Genomic DNA, 22,559 nt, shown 5'->3' on the forward strand with positions numbered 1-22,559 from the left:
GATTAACATAACAATAAAAAAGAGTTAAAAAAAAAAAAAAAGAAAGAAAGACAAAACTGTCCTGGTCATCCAAATCAAGGAAGGCCTGGGAACCGGTCACAGCCAAGAGAAGCTAAGGAGACCGACAACTAGGATGCGGACAGCAGGGGAGGAGGTGGGGGGACGCAGGGGGATGTGGGAACTCTGCGCTTGCCCCTCAGGGCTGCTGTGAACCAAAAACTGCTCTCAAAGATCAAGTTTGTTAATGAAAAAGAAACTAAATGCAATGTGGTATCCTGAATGGGATTCTGGAACAAATAAGGACATCAGGTAAAAACGAAGGAACTTTGAATAAGTATGGACTTTAGTTCATCAGCATTGACTCATTCCTCATGACAAATGCATCCTAGCAATGTTAGCAGCAGGGGACTCTCACTCTGTACTATCCTAGATGCTTTTCTATAAATCTAACACTATTCTAAAGTAAAAAGTGGACTACCCACCCACCCCCCAAAAAAGCCTGCAGCTGAAGCGACTGCAGTTCCAATGGGCCAGGAAGGGGTGAAGTTTGGGGGTGAGGGGCGGCAGATAGGAAGCCCCTCCTTCCTCCCTAGGACCTGCGCTGCCCACTGGATCCCCCATCCCCTGCTCACCCAGAAGAGGTTGTGGGGTCACCATGAAACAAAAACACACTTTAAAAATAACCTGAACTCCTATAATACTTTTTTTAATTACATTTCTCCCCCTGGAGACCACGGGGTGCTATCAAATTCTCTGGCTGCTTCGCCATCCGCTAAATATTGTGCTTCTAGCTGTAAATAGCATGTGGGAAAGTTACGGGCAGGTCAGGACAGTCTGCGAAAGCAGAATTTGCTCAATCCCACTTGTAACCTGTGTTGAGCTCCCAAGGCGGCCACTGTCTGTCTCTGGTGTCCTCGTTGGCCCCCGAGGCGGGCCGCGGGAGCGGTGAGCCAGCCTGGCCATCCCTGGAGCAGGGTATCGAGTGTGGAGTGGGGACTTCTGTCCATGGCTGCATTTCACAATCTAAAACTTGCCAGACATCCCCCTTTCAGACCTGCCTCCATCAGGCCCAGGGGTGTCGGGGACCCCAGAAGTGGGGAAGGGTCTAGGCATATCGGCTCATAATGTTTGAGTGTGAGGTTCCCCAATAAGGAGAAGGATTTTACGTGTGGACCCCTGGACAAGCAGAGGCCTGATAAAGCTCACAGCATGTGGCAGTTTCCTGTCAGCTCCTTTTCTGCTCTGTTTTTGTTTAGAGAACTTGATCAACAACATGACCTTTGGAGGTGACCAGTGAAGAGGTACTATGGACTGAACGTTTGTGTCTCCATAAAACGCCTATGTTGAGATCCTAACCCCCAACGCACTGGTATTTGGAGGTGGGGTCTTCGGGAGGTGCGCAGGTCCTGGGGGTGGAGCCCTCGTGAATGGAATTAGTGTCCTTACAAAAGGGACCCAGAGAGCTCCCTCCCCCTTCTGCCATGTTGAGGTCACATAAGACTGTCGTCTGTCAGCCAGGAAGCCCGCCCTCATGACACAGTGAATCTGCCTCCATCTTGGACATCCCAGCCTCCTGAACTGAGGGAGAGAAATTTCGATGGTAGGGTACCAGTTGATGGTAGTTTTTATAGTAGCCCACCCACTGCAGGAATGGGGTCTGCAGCCACCCACCCACGGCTTTGGGTCATGGTATCTGGGCCTCCCAGGCACCAAGGTACGGAGAACTCCCCAGGAGGACTAGAAAAAACTTGCCTTTATGGGACAGTGATAAAGACACTCATCTGGCCTCCCAATGTTCTCATCAAGAGCAGAAAGAATGAAACTCTGCCTGGGGTACCCTTGAATCTTCACACCAAGCCAAGGCATCCTCCACCACCTCCTTCCCTGTCGATCTCAGCATTCGGCGCCTGTCCCTGCCCCAGGACCTGCAGAGCCGGGCTCTCCTCTGCCGCCTGCCTCCAATGCACCGGCTTCCCCCTCAAGACCACCCTGTCCTTCCCACCATCCTGCAGGTGCCTGTCTCCTACCGCCACCTCCGTCGAGAAGCCCGCAGCCCTCACAAACCCTGGTGGATCCACATCACTCCAGCCAACCCCGAGACAAGGTGGGCCTTGCCGCTCGTGCTCCTTGCTCACTGTGGACACCTCACCCCAGGTTATGTGAGCAGAGGAAGGGGATGTGTGCTTTCCAGCACCCCGCACCGTGCCCGGGCAGCATGCGATGCATGGTGTACACACAAGCACTCCTGGTGCTCCCCGGGTGATCCGGCTGCGTCTGCCTCCCGCCGGCCGACCTGCCTGCACACTGAGCTCCTGGGTCCTTCCCCTTCGTCCTTCCAGATGCTAGGCTTGGCTCCCCCCATCTGCTGCCGCCAGACGTCCAAGTCAGTCACCGCACGTCCCCCGCCCACACGGAATCGCTGAGACCTCAGCTTCCCTGACTTCAGCACTAACCCGCGCTGTGTTCCCGAGTGAGACAGGGATTCTATTTTTAAAACGCACAGGACAAGCTGTGAGGAGAACATGGAACTTCCAATGAAACCTCCGGACACCAGTGACTGTCTTCTGGAACTCGGGGCCGTGGCTGGCAAGCATCTGCCACGGAGTGCCGCTGTCCTTCCCGGCCCACTCCCTCCCGGCGCCAGCCCATTCCCTCACCCGCCCTGCCCCACCACAAGGTGCTCCGCCCAGACCCACACCAGCCCTTCTACGTCCCATGTGTGCTGTGGCCACGGCTCCCTTCAGAGGATTCGGATTGAGCAGGGCCACCATGCTCCTGCCTCTTCGAAGAGAGCTGGGACCCCTCAAGGCACACGGTTGAACGAGACCACAAGCAAGCGCATGGCTGAACAGGGGGAGGGAGTCCACGAATGAGCAAATAGCCCACGCGTGCTTCCCAAGGGCGTCTGAGATGAAAACAAGGAACAACGCTCTCACGGAGAGGCTGCCGAAGGGATGGCTCCTATTGCGTGTCCCCAAAAGGCCACCTGGAGGAAGTGAGGCTGGAGGTGAGGTCTGGGTGATGACGTGTAACAGCCTGGGACATGCGGTGTCAAGAGCCTCGCTCACGCTTCAGAGAGGACAGACGTGCCAAGGCCACCAAGGATGCTGGCTCTGTGGGGCTGAGGACAGAGAGGAGGTAACAGGGCCTCAGCCCAGTGAGAGAGGGTGCAGGGGGAGATGGGTTTTATTCACAATGGTAAGTCCCTGGAGATTTCTAAAGATGGACGGGATGTGGGTGAGTCATTCAAATGACCACTCCGACGCCCCGCCATCCCCGACAGCTCTGGTTTTTATCAGGAGTTCCCATCCTCTAGGATCATTATTCCTCAGGGGCTCTGGCATGTTCCATCCAAATCCCCCAGGAGCCACAGCTACCAAACGTGGCTTCTGAGCCTCCACCGGCCTTGCTTTCCCTGTCAAGGACTCAGGTAAGAGGAAGTCCCATCCTGGAGGAGTGTCGTTCCCTCAGGGGTGCCCTCCTTCTCTGCCACTCATGGCTTCCTTGTCCCCCCGTCTCCCGGAAGCCTTGTGGGCTTCTCCCACTAGGGCTCGTATCTCAGAGATTCCTCAACTGTCAATCGAAAAAGGACAGTTCACTGCAAAGCACTCAGTTTCACAAAAGTGGGCAGAAGCTGGGCAGAGGTGACCTGTGGTCTCACTGCTCCATGTGACGTCCAGGAAAACTTTCACCAGGGCGTGACTGCCCTGACCCACCATGTGCAGCACCCCCGACAGTCTTTTTCTGTCTGAATTCATGAATGGCTAGTAGAAGATGGGTTGACATTTCAGGAAAAGGGGATTCCTATGCCACGGCACACAGAGGTCAGTGAAAAGCCCTTGTTCCAAGCTCCTCCAGGGCTCAGTGGCCACGTGGCCCCCAGCCTTTGACCAAACCGGCCCCCCTCCTCAATGCCTGCTGCTTGTTTGGGGCACCATTCTGGTCTCTACCTTGTGGTGAGCTCAATGAGGCTCATCTCCAACCACCCACTCCCCACCCCCCAGGGCTGCCCTCCTAGGTTATCCATGGCGGCCATAGAACTTGGCCAACTCAACCCAAAGGTGGCTGCAAGCTCATTTTACAGCCTGCTGCCACAGAGCACAGGTGGTCCACACTCTGCAGACCAACAGGACTGCACTATCCTGGCCTCCATCAGGGACATGGCTGGTGAAGCTGCTACTGCCTCCAAGGAGGGGGGAAGGAGAGAAAGCTGCTCTGAGGTACATGGGGGACGGCCATCAGAGGGGAGGAACTGGACATGGAGCCAAGGTTGCCAGTGCCCCGAGAGGGGGTGCCATGGGTGCGGACGACAAACTCAACAATCACCATGAGGGCTTGTTCCCAGAGTTACACTCCCACGCGCTGTGCCCCATCTCACTGCCTTCACCCCCTTGTGCACTCCCATCCTCCCTTTCCTGGCAGAGGGAGGCCTGGCCAGCTGGTAGTGACCCCATCGCGGATCTATGTTGCCGGGATCTGCACTGTGATTGTAGGCTCTTTGGCACCTAGAGGAGGAGTGATGGGAAGGACTGAGTCCTGGTTGGCTCCTGGGCAAGTGCCCTTTGTGCTGGGAGAGAGCTTTTAATTTCATTCTTGGTAAGCTGACCAGCATTCCCTGACCACCTGCTGGATTCGATGCTCTGAGCTGGGGACTGTGATAGGAACACAGCTGTCCTCATGGGGCTTTTGCTCCTACCCCAGATACACAGCTGGCTGAGCTCCAGAACAGAGGTTCCCTGGATGGGACCCAGGACCCTCAAGCCCCAGCATCTTCCAAGAGGAGCTGGAGGCCTGGTTGTGAGATGCGGGAAGACAAGACCCTTCTGTGTTTGCCAGCTTACACCTCAGGGGCCCGATCTGCCTGAGGCTGAGCTAACATCAGGAGGGAAGACCCCATTAGCAACGTTCTGAGGATCTGGGAAAGGCGGTGGGGCTGGGCTCAGAATCCCATTTCTCTTCCTACAAGGAAACTGAAGGGTCACAATGCTTTGGGGGTGGATGGCAACCAACCCTGCATAATAGTTGCTAATAGCATGATAGTATACCGCATCCCGCTACCCACCATACACACCCTTACCCACACAACACACCCCAACACACGTATCTTTATACACACACGCCGATGCACTTTCCAGCACACACAACCACACCACATACACAACACACACCATTACATACCTCTCACACACATCCTTTACCAACATGTGTCAACACAAAACTATGCTCTCCCCAAACCACACAGCCACACCAACAGATGTGTAGACCCCAAAATTACGTCCTAAGGTATACGCCAATATCCACACAGCCCTGCTGATAGTCACGTGCCAGCCCACCCTCCCCCATACACACATCGGTACACACAGCTGAACCCGCACACCCTCCTGCAGACCACGGCATCCGCGGCCCAAGACGTGCAACTCACACCAAGCTCACGGCACCACACACACACCCTCAGCAACCTACACCCACAGCGTAAGGGACCTCACAGACAACCACAGGGTGACGGCCCTCAGAGCAGCACACACAACAGACATGCAGATACACAAGCCCCCATCACAAAGGCACACACTCACAAGGAAGGCTCCATTCCCAGCAGCTACGGGCAAGGTGAACCTGCTCACCCTCCCTCCCCAGCCAGGACAGCCCACTCGGCCCCCAGCTGAGCCTGGGCCCTTTCCCAGGAGCACCCTAGTGGGTGCAGGGCAGAGCGGCAGCTCCCAGCATTCTCCACGGCACTGGCCAGGGTGAAGAGGCCACTTGGTTCAGCCTTCCGTGCCATGACGCACGACAACAAAGAACTCCACAGCCCCTCCTCTGAAAGTCTTCCCAGAAGAGAACTGTCCTCCTAATTTACACCTCAGAGGGAGGAGGATTAGAGACCTCCCCTTCTCTTTCTCTTCATCTGCCAGTGGGGGATCTCCCCCTCTTTCCTCACAGAGAGGAGCGTGGCGGGAGAGAGCCCACTCTGGCTGGAGATCTCTGGGTCCGCTCACCAGCCAGTGCCGGCTCGGGCCAGTGGTGACCCTCTGCCCGCGCTCTCTGTCCCGTCCTGTGTGCCCCCCACCCATAGCAGACCCCCTTCCCACGCCAGCCTGCAAAGGAGGGCGTGTAAATGATGCTGGCCGAGGAGCTTAGCGTTTGGAAGGCCAAGGGAAACTAAGACCCAGGCAAGCTCCCACAGACCGAGAACTGGATCTGCTAAGTCCGAACCAGGTCCCCACCCACCACGCCATGTTCCTATGGCCTCATTCTCCCCATCTTGGGCCACTAGGGGCACCCTGAGGACATGTTCTGAAGCCACTCGTGACCTGTGGTGCGTGTGACCCTGATTAGGGGGTGGGGAGGGGGCAGGTATCTGCAACCCCAGGCTTGGGAGATGACTTCAAGATTCAGTGTGGGGGTGCCTGGGTGGCTCAGTTGGTTAAGCGACTGCCTTCGGCTCAGGTCATGATCCTGGAGTCCCGGGATCGAGTCCCGCATCGGGCTCCCTGCTCGGCGGGGAGTTTGCTTCTCCCTCTGACCCTCCCCCCTCTCATGCTCTCTCTCTATCCCGTTCTCTCTCAAATAAATAAAATCTTTAAAAAAAAAAAAAAAAAAAAAAAGATTCAGTGTGGAGCTCGGGGTGGGCCCCTGTCAGTCCTCAGCAGGGCTGAGCCGGTACTGGGCCAGAGGGAAGGAGTCAAGTCTGCGTTCCCCAGAGCCTGACTCAGCAGAGCTGGTCTTGGCCAGCCTGGAACTGGAGATGGGGCAGGCGAGCAGGACCTTCGCCTTCCGCGCCATTTGCCCCACTCCCAGCATGACCCAACAGTGGAATTAAAAGGCAAGGGTTCAGACGGAGGTGGGCTTCAATCCCAGCTCTACCACTTCCTACCTTCCTAACTCGATACAGCCTCCCCGTCCCTCAGTTTGCTCATCTGATGGCATGCTCTCCCGGCCAGACTGCAGGCTCTGGCAAGGCCAGGTCCCAGTGGTGCCTTCTGTGGACCACTCGGAAACCAGGGCCCAGTGTTGGTGTAAAGGCTCCCTCTGCTCAGCCTAGGAGCGGGGCTAGCGATGCCTGGCCCCTTGGGGGGGAGGGGGCAGTCAGTAGGCACCTGTAGTTTCCTGTCCCACCTTGTCCTCTCAGACCTAGGACACGTGCACGCTTTTATGTGATCACCATGTTTCTACCTGCGGAGGAGGCAGCAGAAGTGGAGGAGGTGGAAGGAAAGTACCGAGCTGCTCCTCTTCACTTGGGAAGGCCGTCCCAAGCCCCGGGCTTCACTCTTTGCCAGGACCCGTGCAGGTGACCATGGGTGCTCTGCGCTCTCCCCGCTCTCTGCTGCAGGCACCGCTCCCCAAAGCCACGCTACCTTCACCTCCGCATCAGGAAATCACACCTTCTCTCCCTTGCCAGCCCCATCCCGCCCCTGGCGTGCCCGGGAAACAGCCCTGGGCACACAGGGGACATACAGGAAGACATGCCAGTTGACTCTAGGGGCTGTCGTCATTTAGCACAAGAGGAGAAGAAACAGAAATGGGCACCTGCAGACAATCACTAATGAACTGTTCTCCTGCACAGCGTGGTCCGTCCTATCCCTGAAAGTCCTGGGCGAAGGGCGGGGCAGCCCCGGACAGGCCCTTAGCCCCCTTGCTTGGGAGGCCGGGACATGTCTCTAATGTCCCGAACGAGAGGGAAGATGTTTCTGCTGCTGACAGGACCTCGGAGCTGTGACATTTTGGACAGTTTTGCTCAGGCTCCAGGCCTCCTTCATCCGAATCTCTACGGGAAAAACTCGTCTTTCCCATTCACAGCTACTGGGCTGGATGAGATTCCCCCACCCCTCACCCAAAGGTGAGCCCTGCTTGACATAAGCAGGTGCATCCCATTCCCCTGGCCACGGTGACTGACTCAGAAATGGGCATAATAACACATTAAGATGTAACAAAATGCAAGGGAATAATTGCTGGGCCTCCAGAAGAGAGTGCTCCTTTGATTGGTGGTATGCCGATGTGAGGTCTCAGCCGTGGTAGCCTTTTTGCCACTACGAGGAGAGGAAATCTTGGGAACACCATTGGCTAAATCTCCATCACTTAGAGTCAGACCAATCCCCAGATCTTTCAGTGACTTGAACCACTGAATCTCTGTAGTTAGAGTTGTAAAGACAGTTTGAATTGGGATTCATTTGTGGCAACAAAATATGGGAGGAAAGTGGGCAGAGAAAGGACCACCTGGCAGTGGCCTGTGGGAAGGAGGGGAGTTGCCTTCCCAGGACAGTGTCAGAAGGACCCCAATCATCCTCCAGTGAAAATGCTGGGACAGCCCAACTGATCCCACCGCTTCCCTCAGGACCCTGGCAAATGTCAACTAGATCCTATGAGATTAAACCATCGAGGCTGGCCCTTTGGCCCTGTGACCTCCAACAACCAAGCCACTGGCCAAGTTTCTCACTTTTTACCCACTTGTTTTGGTATTGCATAGTGCAGAAAGAATCTTAATAACAGGCCACATTTAGTGAGCACTTCCTCATGCCAGGAACTGTGCTAAGCCTTTTATAGAAAGACAAATGCACCATGAAAACTGCAGCACAGAAAGGCTGAGTGGCCCTAACTGGGCCACACAGCTCCTAAGGGCCAGCACCAGAGCCCTCCGTCGTGCCCACTGGGAGGAATGGGAAAGCGAGCCTTCGACTGGCCCCACTGGGTGAGGGGCCCTGGCGGTGACCTCCCAGCAGCAGGACTCTGACTATCCCCATGGCACGTAGGCCTCAGACAGGGACAGCACAATTGGGAAGGCATCCAGCTGGAAAGGAAATAAACGAGGGTCTCACCAGGCCCCCCGGCCCTGCAGGGATGATGTCGCCTCGCCACCCACTCGAGGCTCAGACACAAATATCAACAAGAAATCCACCAAATCCTCGGACTTTACGAACTTCCTCAGTTCTCGGCTCAGGGAACAGTGGATGAGACACTTGGAAGTCACCCCTGGGCCATGGAAAAGTTTAGGAAGGAAGGGGAGAGGAGAGGAGGGGACAGAGGAGATGAAGGGGGCCTCAGAGCCTTCTAGACTTCCCCACCCCACTCCAGTCATGTGGGGTGTGGGGGACTACCCAACACCCCTGCGGCAAAGCTGCAACCCCCCCACCAGGTTCCCCTTCTGCCGCTTCCCTGCCCGGGGGGCCTTCCTCAAAAGCGCCCGCCGAATTTCCCTACAGGGCCTCTGCTGCAGCAAGAAAGTAACTCCAACTCCAGTTCACAGCCAGACCCCGTGGTTGAGCTGGGGTGTCTGCTTCCCCCCAGAAGTTGCCAGATCGGCCAGATCCTGCAGGGGGAAGGCATGGCCTGCCGAAGGACTCACTTAGGTGACGGAGGAGGTCCCTTCACCCTCTGAGGTTCCTCGGGAGCAAATGTGGGCACCAAGGTGCGTTGGTGCTCCTCCAGGCCATGGGGTGGGCCCCCGCGAGGGTCTCTCTCACTCTGTTTAATGACATGCCCAGGCCTCCTGGGCTCTGCGCCTCTGGATGCCCAGGTGTATCTCTACTCACCTTTGCATCCCTAGTACCTGGGACATTGCTCGGTTCAGACCCTACTTCATAAGCATTTGGTCCTTGAATGAATGAATGAATGAATGAACGAACCAATGAGTATTTGATGCACAGATGAGTCGCAGAGAGGCCTGGTGACAGTGAACTGCCTAGCCTCGGGGAGACAGATTTCAACTGAACCCTGGAAGGAACTTTCTCGTGGTAAAAACTACAGGAAGAAATGGCCTCAGGATGCAACGCCCGGTAATACACATCTGCAACCTCAGGGTGGCCTGCCTGCAACCAGAGATTCCACTCCTGGGAGCTTCCCTAAGAAAATAATTGTGCAGATGATCAGAAAGATTAGGTGCAGGAAAGACAAAATGGAAGCAAGTCCTATTATGCTCTGCAGGTAGGGGATTGCCTAAACCACTTTATAGATGCCGATTTTTTTCCCTTTGCTTCTCTATATTTCTAATATTTTCTCAAAGAACATATTACTTGTGTGAAGCTTTACAAAAAAAAAAAAGCATAGCTATTACTAGAGAACAGGAGTCTGCAAAGGACAGCTCATGGGCCAAATCCACCTGCTACTTGTTTTTGTAAATAAAGTTTTATTGGGAGACTATCACACACTTCCATTTATGACAGAAGTGAGTAGTTAAAACAGAGACCATATGGCCTGCAGCACCTAAAATATTTATTATTTGGCCCTGTACAGAAAAAGTTTGCTGACCCTGTGTAGAATATTCAATGACAAAAAATAAATGGTATATATTTAAGTAAAAACTATAGCGTATAGAATTATGTGCAGTATGATCCTATCTTGCTAAATACATCTCTAGGTCCACAGAGGGACTGGAAAAGGATGTGCTGATTATCTCTGAGTGGTGGTGAGCATACATATTTAAAAGTTATTTTTATTTATCCGTATTTTCTAAATGCCCAAGACGAGTAAAATGACAAAAATGTCATTGGACGACAGCAATAGCAACAAAGAAGTCAGGAAGCATTGCTCTTGGCGGATACCAGGTGGAAAGGGTTTGAAGGTCACCCGTAAGGGATTTTTCAGAGGGGGTCAGGCCCCAGCTGAGAATGGACCCAGCCCTGCCAACCTGCCTCCCACAATAGCAATTATTTTATGTCACACCTTAGCTCTGCTAAAGGATGGCTTCGATTTTTCAGGGCAAATCACTTAAAAAAAAAATTAAAACACCTATTTTAGCAACAAATTCAACAGAACATATTTAGCGATGAAGAGACACATGAAGCTGTCTCGGTCTTCAAGGAAACAACCACTGCATATATTTTATGTTGAACTAAACATAAGCAAGTTGGAAATATTCCAAAATGCCTCTCAAGATGATTGAAGACCAACCAAGGGTGTCCAAAAACCACAGACGACAACCACTGAGTTGAGAGTTTCGGGGCATTACTTTAATGAGGTGAAGAGAGCTTCGTGGTGGGGTCCTGTTTCGTCACACATCAAATGGCTTTGGAGCTGAGGTCAGACAAGAAGACAAAACAGGTGGCCACCCGAATTCCAGTCCAACAAGCTGCCTCCACCAGAGAAAGAATGGATTCCTCTGTGGAATGTTCTGGACCCAAGGCACAGGGTCAAACACAGGAAAGTTTCCCAAAGGTGGGCTGCCTCCCAGGAAAAGCTGAAAACTGACCCCAGCCTCTCGAAGCAAGCGACCAGGTGCTGAAAGCCAAGCCCACCCAGCACCCATGTCCTCCTTCCAGCAGCTGGCTGGGCCGCCCCAACCTCAACACGGTGCAGTGGGCAGCCCAGCCAAGGAGTCAGCTTGTGCTCTGCCTCATGCTTCTCTCCAACACATGTCACATGCCCCACAAAATCCCAAGGCTCACGGCAACAAGGAGATGGGTCCCCCAAGAAGCCAGGCCCCGGACCACTTTCCCTTGGCGGGAGAAGAAAACAAAGCTGAGCACGTGAATCCCACCTGTGGTCTGCCCAGCTCCCTTTGTGCCTCGGCCCACCCATCAGGTAGCCGTTGGGAGTGCTCAGACACGCATTGTTTTGGGGCTCTGCAGCCTTTTTTGAAGCTGTGGATCAGGGAAAGGATGGTGGCAAATCTCTGTGCTTAGCTTGGCCCTGTTTGTCACAAGCCAAGCCTCGGGTTCTCGGTCCTGTCTCCCCAGTAGAGTTTAGGGGCGCACCATTCATTTCTCACATTATGTTAACAAGCCCTGTTATTACGGGTGGTGTCAGTAACTAACCACAACAGCCTTGGCTGGCTCCGCACCTTCGTCCCCACGACATACCGGGACTCAGGGGAAAACAGTGAGTGGAGCGCAATACAAAATACGTAAATGGAAACACAACCCCAGGAAATCGAGTGCACTCCTGACAAAGAAAAGCTAAACCAGATATGCCTCGGGACTTAAGTGGGGAGGCCCGCCCACCGGAGAGAAAAGCCACGAGCCAGCCAGAGGGGACCTGTGTCACCCACGCGGCTCCCAGAGGACCTGCCACCCCCACGCCCCACACCCTGCTCAGGTGCCTCCATGCTCAGGTTCTGCCTGAGGGGGCAAAAAAAAGCCCCAAAGCTCTGCCCAAGTCCTGCTCCACTGAGCTCTTCTGGGAGGGTCCACAGCTTTCTGAGAAGGGCTTTCCAGATGGTTCCTGGCGGCAGCAGTGCCAAACTCCACAGCTTAAGTAAATGTTGCTGTAGCCCCGTCCTGCCAGGAAGAGGCAAGCAGGACCCAAGGCTCCTTTCAGCTGCTGCGAGGCTCACTTCCTGGGGAGAACAGAGAGCCTCCCCCACCACCTGCCCCGCACCCTGCTGGAGAGCCCCCTTTCCTCTCTGCACCCCTTCGTCCTTCCTCAGTGGGCCAGCCCAGTCTGCAAACGTGGAGGGAGGAGCCTGAGGACGGGGAGGCAGAGGGAGGTGAGAAACCCAGAAAGGCAGTAAGCAAGCCCAAGGGGCGCAGATGGCAAAGGTCCCAGCCCAGTCATCACGAATTTGGGATGTCTGCACAAATCCAATCTCCTGATCTCTGCAGGTGTTTCTCCTCCCCTACCATCAATGCTCCAAAGCAGCTCGGCAGTTAAAGGAGTTAGCCGCTCACTCCCCCTCTGACCTCACAGGCTCAGAAGGCAGCAAAGTGCTCCCAACACGGATCTTTCCCCAGGATTCCCTCTGCCCTCCATCTCAGGAGCCCCATGCATCCTAGTGGTCTCCCTCGTGAGCCCAGTGGCCAGTTGAAGCTTGCCCCTGACTCCACCCCCCTGAGATAGCAGAGCCCCCTTCCAGAATCTTCTCTTCGAGGAGGGCAGATGCAGGAAATGGCTGAGGTATAAGGCAAGGAAGCCTTTCATGCCATACGTCCTCAAGAGTGGGCTTCTTCTAAGTGGGGTCCAAAGCTTCATGCCAGAGAAGGGATTCAAAGCATAAGGGATCTGAGTGAACAGGAGGACCTCAGCTTCCTCCAGACAGAGGCTGCCCAGAGGCTGACGTCACGGGCCGTACATTCCCAGGTACCTGAAGGCACAGGGAGAGAGTGGGTGAAAGGCGGCTCCTAGAATCCCATGATCCCTGCCTGCTTCTGGCCACACGTGGCCATCTGTAAGGCACACTGCCGACTGCCACCCCAACACACCCAAGGTGGTGGCCAGAACCCAAGCGTGGGACCTCCCGTTCCAATCAATGGGAATCACGTGGATAACACTCCACACTCTATTTTGAAAGCTGCCTGCTTATCTTTGCCTTGTTGTAACCTGTCCTCAGCGAATCTGTGCTTTTCTTACTACCATCAAATTTAGAATTAAATAAATGCATACGTTCCTGGAGTTAACGTGCGTTACAGAAGGGACGCCCAGTGAGCACTTCGGGCCTCTCAGAGCGCTGGGTGGGAACGCAGCACCTTGTGGAGCACTCGAGGGGGGACCCTGGCCACGCGGTGCCCACCATGAGGATGGGCAAGTTGAGGTGGTGAGCCGCAAACAACAGGGCCGAGGGACCCTGAGGCCAGGAGTCGGATCCTACCCCCACAAAACGGTGTCTGTCCTGGGAATCTACAGGACCGTCGAGGAGGCTTTGCTTCTGGGATTTTACGTCACCCGTCTTTATATCACACTCCCAATGTGAAGACTTTCAGAGCCAGTATAATTTATCTCTTTCTGAAATGCTAAGTGACAGCGCCATCGGGCAGCCCTGTGCAGGTGGGATTTACAGCTCCATGCAAGGGGGCGAGAGAGGCAGGAAAAGCCCCAGAGTGGTACCGAGTGCCCCCATATCATTCCTTCTGGACACAAGAGAATCAAAGTGCACGCAGTGAAGGGGAAGTGTATAAAAAGGAGTCTGCTGGTAGGCATCTGGCTCCTAGATCAGGAGGAAAAGCATCTGAATCCCTGCTCCCTGGGTGCCCAGACCCAGCGGAAAGGTGAGAGACCAGAGGGAGGCCACCTGGCCCTCTGACCTCCACCCCGTCCAACCCCTGCCAGGAGTCAGCCCAGTTAGCCTAGGCGGGGGGGCCACCGTGTGGGCGGGAAAGGCCCCCAGCGTCCGCCCCGCGACAGCTTCGGCACACACAGCCGAGCCTCCGTAAATCTCCACAAACACAGCGGCCGCCTGCACACACTTCCACATCGGGGATGGAAGGGCTGCATATGGCGCTCCGTTTTAACAGCTGAGCTTTAAAAAAGTGCAGCTTTTCATCTCACTGAACCAGCTCCCAAATTAGGGGGTGGGAGAGGGAGGGGGCAGCAAAAACAGGGAAGCTGGAAAGGGCAGGGGGAACCTTCCACAGTAAATTTGATTTTACAAGGAATTCCAGACTATTATCTGCTCAAAAGGTCCCTCTGGAAAATGACACAATATTCCCTGTTTGTCATCCTCAAGTTTGCTAATTTCAAGAAAGTCATTCCATCTTCGAAAAGGGACTTGTTTTTCTTTTTTTCTGTTTTTAATACAAATGAAGGAGTCTATCTAGGAGGGATCACTCACATGCCTCAGATGGGGTTAACAATTTTTAAGTAAATTTGTAAATGGGATTATTGTTTTCCAAAGTTCTGCTCAGCAAAGAGATTAGTTGCCACAATGCCCACGGGACGTCCCCTGGTCCTTTGAATTCCCTGCCCGGAGGCTGAAGGTGCTTGCCGAGGAACAGGAGGAAGAAGCCTGATAGGGCAGTTTTCCTGGAATTGCCTGGAAACTTTTACTTTCTGTTTCCTCTGCTGATAATGACTGTCTTCGGCTCTGCAGCCAGCTCCCCTCTTCCCCCTCCCAGCCCCCTGTTGCTGCACGCCATCCCTGAGCTCCAGTATAAAGTTTGGCTTTTGCAGCAGGAAGCAGCTGGGCCAAGCAACCAGCGAATGATAATGACCTCAGAAATCTGCTGTTCGCTCGGCAACAATAGGGTGCTCAGTCTACTGGAAAATTGTGTTCATCAGCTAACTCTGCTCAGTTACTAATTGACATTGCCAAATATTTTAAGAACAATTGGAATGCACAAGCAAAAAAAAAAAAAAAATGAAGATCTTAATCCTCAGACTTAAATTTTTTTCTTTTTCTTTTTCTTTTTCTTCCCCCCCTCCTTCTTTGGGGTGCCCAGATTTGTTTGTGTGGAGCAGGCAGTGGTTATCAGGAATGGGGGCAGGGAGGAGGAACCACGTCAGAAAAAGAGGTGGAAAAGAAAGAAAATCTATCATATCACTGTACGCCCGATGTGAATGCAAGGGAGCCCAGGATAAAGGCCTTTGATGCCTTGGTCAATGGGCCTACACAGGATTGGAGACCCAGCATTTCAGGAATGCGGCTCAGGCAACAAAAGAAGACCCCACAAGGCTTCCAGCCCAGCTGATCAAATAATCCTTGACCATCTCAAAATATTATACCAGAAGTAGCAGGGGTTAACACTGTTTTCATCTTTGCATCTCTCCCTGGTTTTCCATTGATCACGTAACTTAGCCGACTTTATTTAATGAACAGAGGGTCAACGCATTCAATTACCCCCTTCCCACCATCAACACTTCAATTAGCCCCTCTCCAAAATTATGGGGAATGCAGAAGGTAACTGCCCTGTTGGATATAATGAACAGTATCGTTTCTTAGTACATTAAGTTTTAATTATTCTGAGCGTGATTTCCAAGGCAAAACCCAAAGAAACAGAACTTTGGTCGTCTTCTGGCTCAGAGTAAAGCTCAGAGCTGAGCACAGTCTTAGTCGAGGTTTTGGGGAGAGATGCAGAGATTAATGCCATCGGAGCGTTTGCACGCAAGCCAGAAAACGAGGGAGCGTCAAAACAGCTTTCTAAATGTCATAAAAGAGTAAAAATTTATAAGCTGCTGCTTTCCAAATAGTTTCCCTTTGCGCCGTACACGGAGGCAGAAACAACATCTACGATGGTGTGAAATTACTGGGAAGTCAAATCAACAACAACAACAACAACAAAAATAAAACAAAGGGGAAAGATGGGGAAGTGATCCATGTGACTGGTTTTGTCCATTTTCTGTTAGAAAATATGACCTCTCAATTTGTCAAAGGTCCTAGTTTTCGCGGTTGATCTTAAGCTCGGTTCTCAGCAGTTTGGAGAGCCAAAGAACAAACACATTTTCTGGTTCACTGGAATCACTTTCACATGTTCACTGATTCAAACATTCTTTTGCTCACATAACAAACAGCTGCATCCCACATTAGCCTAGCCAGTGACAGTCGCCCATCTCGGCAGTAACTGTTTGATTGCAAACTTGACCCCTTCTTCGTCTCGGTCTGAGCAAGACATTTTTAAACAGCCACTCCGTTCCCAATCCTCCTTTGCAAAGAATTACATCAGATAACAAAGGACGTCTCTGCCACTCATTGTAAGCCTTCTTCTGGAGATCTGTTCTAAGAGGCTCTCTGTAAAAAGGTTTTTTATGATGAATTCAGAACTACTATCATGTTAAGAGCAGCGATTTATAAAGAAGAATTCACTGGTTAAGATCTGAAAAAATAGTTTCTCAGGCCCTACTGACCCAGTTTTCAACAAAAAAAGAATCAAGTGATGCAAATTAAGTTTTGCGACATTGTTATGCAGTCTGAGAAATTTGTAAAACCGTGTTTTGCAGTTATTTCTTAATAGAAGCCTTAATAAGTACTCCTTTCTTTACTTAAGGGCTTAAAGATTTTTTTTCCCCCCTTCACCTTGCAGGTTTCTCTCTAACAGGTAATAATAAAAATGCCTATTGTGTCAAGATTTTTATTTAAATGCTTATTTTAATCGCACTCTATACGAGTCATACTTGTTAGAAATCAGAGGGAAGACTAACCAGATTTGGTTAAGGGTCCTAATCCCAGGAAAACCTGAATGCCCCAGGCGTGCGGCTGATTTGGCCTGCATATTGGTATGCCATCAATTTTCCTACTTAGTCGGAAAATTATGAAAGGGTCTAATTTGAATATGAAGAAAACAAAGAAGTCAACCAGAAATGAAAGAATCAGTATTCACAATTGTAAAATACTTCAATGAGGGAAATAAAAGTGAGAAGATAACCACAACTCAAGAATAATTCTCCTTTGAGTTGTAAGCCCGGTTGGTTCTTTTAAGCAAAATGCGTTTTTGCACCAGAGTATTTACAGATATGGAAACTACAGAGATAGAATAGCATGAGGCTATCACTTGGCCAGAAGGTGGGAAAAACATGGTAAACACGTCATTAATAAAGCCGAACATTTGGTGCCGGAATATTCTGCTGAGACCTTTTCATTTCAGCGGGTCTGGGAGAGGGATGAAAATCTGTCAATGTTAACCCCACATCACTCCAAAAACTTAGGGGAGCCAGTCTGCCCTCAGCTTTCTGCCCCTTAAAGGCCCCGGATCCAAAAACAGTGAGAGGGCGCTCCCCAGAACGAGGGACCTCTCCCTAGGAGGGCGGAAATTGTCCCTCCCGACCGAGGGGGGCCCGCCTGGCACTTGGCTGCCCCTGCACGCACGAGAGATCCGTTTTGCTGGAGTTCCTGCCGTCAGGCTGGGGAAACTCGCACACCCTTCCCTGGCATCTCGTACGGTCGGTGCAGCGGTCACGGGGCACGCCGTGGCCTCACCCCTCCGCGGTGCTCGCGTTCCTGGTCAGACTCTGCCAGAGGGCCTCACCAGAAATAAATTGCAAGCGAGTCTAGGACTCCAGGAGTAGACAGTGTGTTTCATGGGTATTTAAACAGCGGCATTAAGTGCTATCGGAATCTCTGGAATGTGCAGCTCAGATTTATGCGTGTTAACAATTCTTTACTGGTTTGTAATAAGCCCGCAGACTCCCGCTTTATTTTAATACTAATTTTGTCCTGGAAGAAGGGGATGCTGAAGCATGACAATAATGACCAAACTAAACAGGCATCTCCTTAATAACTACGGAAGCCAACTGCTTCCAGTACGAAAATATTTATCGAAACCCAGAAGGGGAAAAAGGAAAAAGAGAGAAAAAAGAAAACTTTACCGAAATGACCCTCAGCAGCGTGCCGCCACGCCTGTAACAGTGGGCAATGCGGTGCCTTGAGGTGCCTCAAACTGTCTTTCATTTTCTAGACTTAATGGCTGATTGCAGAAATCAATGTTGCCATTAGTAACAGGGTATTTGTTATGGCATGATTTCCTCTGTTGTTAGGCTGCAGAATGATTACAGTATTAGCGAGATGCTTTCTTTATAAAGGGCTAGAGATATAACTTTCAATTTACCATCCATTAGAAAGGGACTTTGAAAATACGGATGCAGGCAACAAGCTTACCTGCTGTTAGGTAGCGATTTTAATTTAGCTGTCTTCGGCTAGTGGGCTTTTTTTGTTGTTGTTGTTTTTGGGGTTTTTTTTTTTTTTTTTTTTTCCCTTTCCCCCAAGCGGGCCAGGAAGCTTCAGCATTTCACAGACATTCTGATGACAGATTTTCTGCTTTGCTATTTTAGACCCCAAAGCTGTATCGCCCGTGTAACACAGTACAATTTAAGACACGGAGTCGTGCATCTGTGTTTCAAACCTCTGTGTTTTTCCAAACCGTCAGAGGAGAGTGGTGTGGTTCTTCAGCTTACAGGGGCCTGGCAGGTGAGGCAAGCTGTAATTTTTGGAAGGGGACGGGAGACAGGTTTGGCCTGGGGGAGGGAGAGTGGGGTGCCCAAGTGAGACAACTGTGGGAACATACTTAGGGGGAAAGATGGTGAGGGTCTGAACTTACACCTTCACATCCATGGATGGAGCCAGAACACCAGCTCCCAGGTTCCAGAGACGAGGTGATGACGAATGGGGGGAGGGGGGGAGGGGCATAAAATGGGGTCGGGCAGGCCATTGCTGAGGAAGGGCAGGCTCTACCTGTTGGCGAGCGTACCAACTGGCCATCTCTACCACACAGGAGGATCAACTCTCCTTCCGGGCGGCCAGTGTTCAAGGGAAGGCCAAGGACTCATGAAATGCTAGCCTTCCCTTGAGGCAGGGCAGAAAGGCAAGGTCCACATAGGCTGTGGTCTACAGGACTGACTTGGAAAAGCAGTGAAGGCCCTTCCCGCCCCCCCTCCCCGCCCCCCGAGGCCTGCGTGGAGGCAGGCCCCCTGGACGGGGAGAGCCCGCGTACCAGCCGCTCGTCCCCCATCTTCCCTGGCAGCCTACCTGAGGAGGACGGCGAGGAGGGGTGCGGGCTGTCCTCCTGGGCACTCCCGGTCTGGGAGAGCCCGCCGCCGGCCCCGCTCTCCTCGGTGACGTTGGAGGAGCCCGGCGTGGTAGAGCGGCTCACCGACTGGGACTCCTGGTCACTGCCCGAGCCGCGCCGCTCGTCCAGGCCCACGTGCAGCCCATCCTCGTCGCCCTTGCGGTCCCGCTTGTGGACGCGGGAGTGCACGACCACCTGGTGGTAGGTGCGGAACACCCGGCCGCAGTCGGGGCACTCGGTGGGCTTCTCCTTCATGTTCCCAGGGCCCTGCAGGTTATAGTCAAGCGCCTGGTTCAGCCCGTGTGACAAAAAATCCCGACTGCCTTCTAAAGGGTCGAGCTTATTTGGCAGGTCTCTCTGATTGCCCACTTTAGTGCTGTGAACCAAATCAGCAGGCATTTTCTGCTTGGAGCCATCTGCTCCCACTAACACGTACTCCCGCTTCTCCTTATCAAACATCACTCCGGCGTTTGCCAAAGTGTCTTCGTGGTTGCGCTGTAGCTGATGCTCTTTAGACAAGAAGCCGTGTTCCATGGCCATGCCCCTGGCCATGAGCTGCCAAGCCTGGTAGCTGTTCACGGGGTCCATCTCAGCAGCTTTGGCAGCCGCCTGCAACCGCTCGATGCAGCTGGATTTCAGCGGCGGCACGAGGTTGAGGCATCCCAGGAGGGAGTGCTTGTCGCCCTCGGGGACACCGTGGGCCATGCTGGAGATAGGGGACAGCAGCTTCCCCAGGACCTCCCGCTCCTTCATGGGCAGCTCCCCTTTGCTGTAGAGCTGGCTGGGCTCGCTCAGGCTGGCTTTGTCCGGGGCCATGAAGCCGCTCTGCAGGCAGGACAGGTACCTGGAATACAGGTTGGCGTGGGCCTCCTGGGACATGCCGCCCACGGGCACGGGCACCTCTGGGTCACTGGGGGACTTGTTCTTCACTGACAGCTTGTTGAGGTGGACCTTCATGTGGTTCTTGAGGAACCAGGGCTCCTTGAAGCGGCGGCCGCAGATCTGGCAGCAGTGCTCGAAGGAGTCTTTGTGCTTCCGCATGTGGCCCTTCAGGAACCACGCCTGGCTGAACACCTGCCCGCACACCTCGCAGCGGAACTCGTTGGCCGACTGCTCCCCGCCGCCGTTGGGGCCCTGGCCCTGCGCCGACTCGGCGGTGATGTGGGCCTTCTCCACGTGGCTGATGAGCTCCTCCTCCTGCGAGGCGGCGAAGTCGCACAGCGTGCACTTGTAGGGCTTGTGCAGGATGCGGATGTGGCGGTCCAGCTCCTCGCGCTTCTTGAACTTGCCCTTACAGAAGGTGCAGCGGAAGCCGGCGGCCGGGACCACCGCGTCCTCCTGCACGCTGGCCGGCTTGGGCGAGGGCACCGGGTTGGCCGCGTCGGGCACGCTGTGGTTGGCGGGCAGGGCCAGGTTGCAGGTGGCCAGAGGGGCCGGCTGGGCGTGCGGCAGCGGCTTCAGGTCCGGCCGGGGCTGCAGCAGGCTGCTCTTCATCTGCTTGTCCCGCAGGATGGCCCGCTCCTCCAGCTCGTGCAGCAGGCGGTTCTCCTCGCGCACCCGCCCGCGCCCCTTCCCCAGGTTGCCCAGCTTGTGGGTCCGCAGGTGAATCTTGAGGTTGCCCTTCTGCGCCGCCCGGTGGTCGCAGTAGGGACACTTGAAGGGCTTCTCGCCGGTGTGAGTGCGCATGTGCAGGGAGAGGATGCTGTTGAAGCGGAAACGCTTGCCGCACAGCGGGCACGGGTACTTGCGGTTTTTGCGGGCATCGTCCTCGATGTCGCTCATCTGGGACATGATGCCCAGGTTCTGACCGTTGAGGAACTGCTGCAGGTCCACCCGCCCGTTGAGGCTGGTGTCGACGTCCCGGCCCAGCTGGTTGGCCAGGAGCGCCATCTGACTGCCCATGGGCTGGCCACTCAAGGGCACGTGGGCCTTCTCGTCGAGCGGCGCGGGGGTCTTCTCTTCCGGGTTGGGCCGTGGATGCAGCTCGGGGAAGGCATGGCTGAGCTGGGAGGTGATCTGGTGCAACTTCTGACTCATGGCATACTGGCCGTTGAGGACAGGGCCGCTCAGGTGGGGCTCAGCTTCGGGCGCCGCCGAGGACACTCCAAGGCACAGACTGGCTTCTTCCATCCCTGAAAATAAAGCGAGAGTTCAGATCTGTGCCAGGCACGAATCAACAGCATCAGCTGGGGAGGGATTTGCATTTCATGCCTTACCTACACATAATAATGCTAAGGAATTATAGTCAAAAACAATAATAAAAAGATGAATTATTAAATGCCAATTATGCAATATGGCATTGCTCCTCCAATTTGTTTTGGCGATAGATCGTCTTCCTTGTATTTTCTATTTACCGACTGCAATTATTCATTCACGTTTAAATTATTAATGTTTTACCACTTTCAACACCTAATAACAAATCAAAGGTCTATGTGTTAAACTTTTCCTCCTGTCCCCCTTGTAGCACCTGCACCTGTTGGTTCCGTTCAGAGTTTGCCCCAGAGCAGAATGGCTTTCACTGCAAGACCAGAGACTCACTCGGAACTTTTGTTTCCGGTGACTATATTCAATACATTCGCCAGTCTGAGATGAAAGAGATTATTTTATTATTTGGCCCCCAAAAATAAAAAAAAAAAAAACCAATGGCATGATATTTACTGGTACATAATAAAACAAGATAATGTTTTGGGAAAAAATAAAGTAAAGGATAGGCTTTAGAACAATAAAAGGGATTTTGCTTTAGTCAACAAAAAGTGCAGTAATATCTCATTAAGCTGATTAGTATGCTGCTTAGAAACAGTACTAGGTGCTGTAACACATGATTATAATCATAAAAATCCTTCAGTGTTTGCAAGGAAGCATTAACGAGGTATATTAAATTTTAAGGAGACTGCGAGTAGCGGCTTTGCAAACCTCAGAGATTAAGATTTAACCCTTATGTTACGAAACACTGTTATTTTGTCATTTGGTAACTGTGCCCATCAAAAGAAGTATAAATTATCTGGTGATGGAATCTTAGTGGATCGTCGAGACTGTTCATTTTTGGGTGGGGGGGGCGAAGACTTACACCATTTAATGGGCTCTCCCTGTCCTTCCACTGGCATGATATCCCAGGCAGGGACTTTGACTGGGTTTAAAGAGATCCTTTATAGAACTAGATAAAAACCAATTAAAATCCAGGGATGATGCCATAGGAAGTCTCAACCAAGTTTGAGTGTTTTTAATAACTTTCCCAGTATACAGTAATGAGTACAAATTGTACCTGCAGTATGTGTTTTGCAGAAAATTAGAACTCAAAGCTGTTTGTTAAACACTAACACTCAAAGCTGGTCTGCATAATTGCTTTCATTGCTCCTCTCTGCCCGCTCCCCAGCCTGTGCAGACCTGCGAAGGCCACACTGCTTGGGGGAAGGGTGGAAGGAA

At 52.8% G+C, this 22,559-nt stretch overlaps 1 protein-coding gene across 1 annotated transcript in view; it reads right to left on the reverse strand.

Annotated features, from left to right (window-relative positions):
- The window catches only part of ZNF536 (zinc finger protein 536), a 232,422-nt gene extending 211,156 nt beyond the window's left edge, over positions 1–21,266 (reverse strand). Inside the window, exon 1 of the mRNA XM_044911279.1 lies at positions 19,097–21,266. Within this exon, the coding sequence (XP_044767214.1) occupies positions 19,097–21,266 (2,170 nt within the window). The remainder of the gene's footprint in view (positions 1–19,096) is intronic.
- Positions 21,267–22,559: the final 1,293 nt, after the last annotated feature.

Source organism: Neomonachus schauinslandi, chromosome 16, assembly GCF_002201575.2.
Source record: "Neomonachus schauinslandi chromosome 16, ASM220157v2, whole genome shotgun sequence".
Taxonomy (NCBI): domain Eukaryota; kingdom Metazoa; phylum Chordata; class Mammalia; order Carnivora; family Phocidae; genus Neomonachus; species Neomonachus schauinslandi.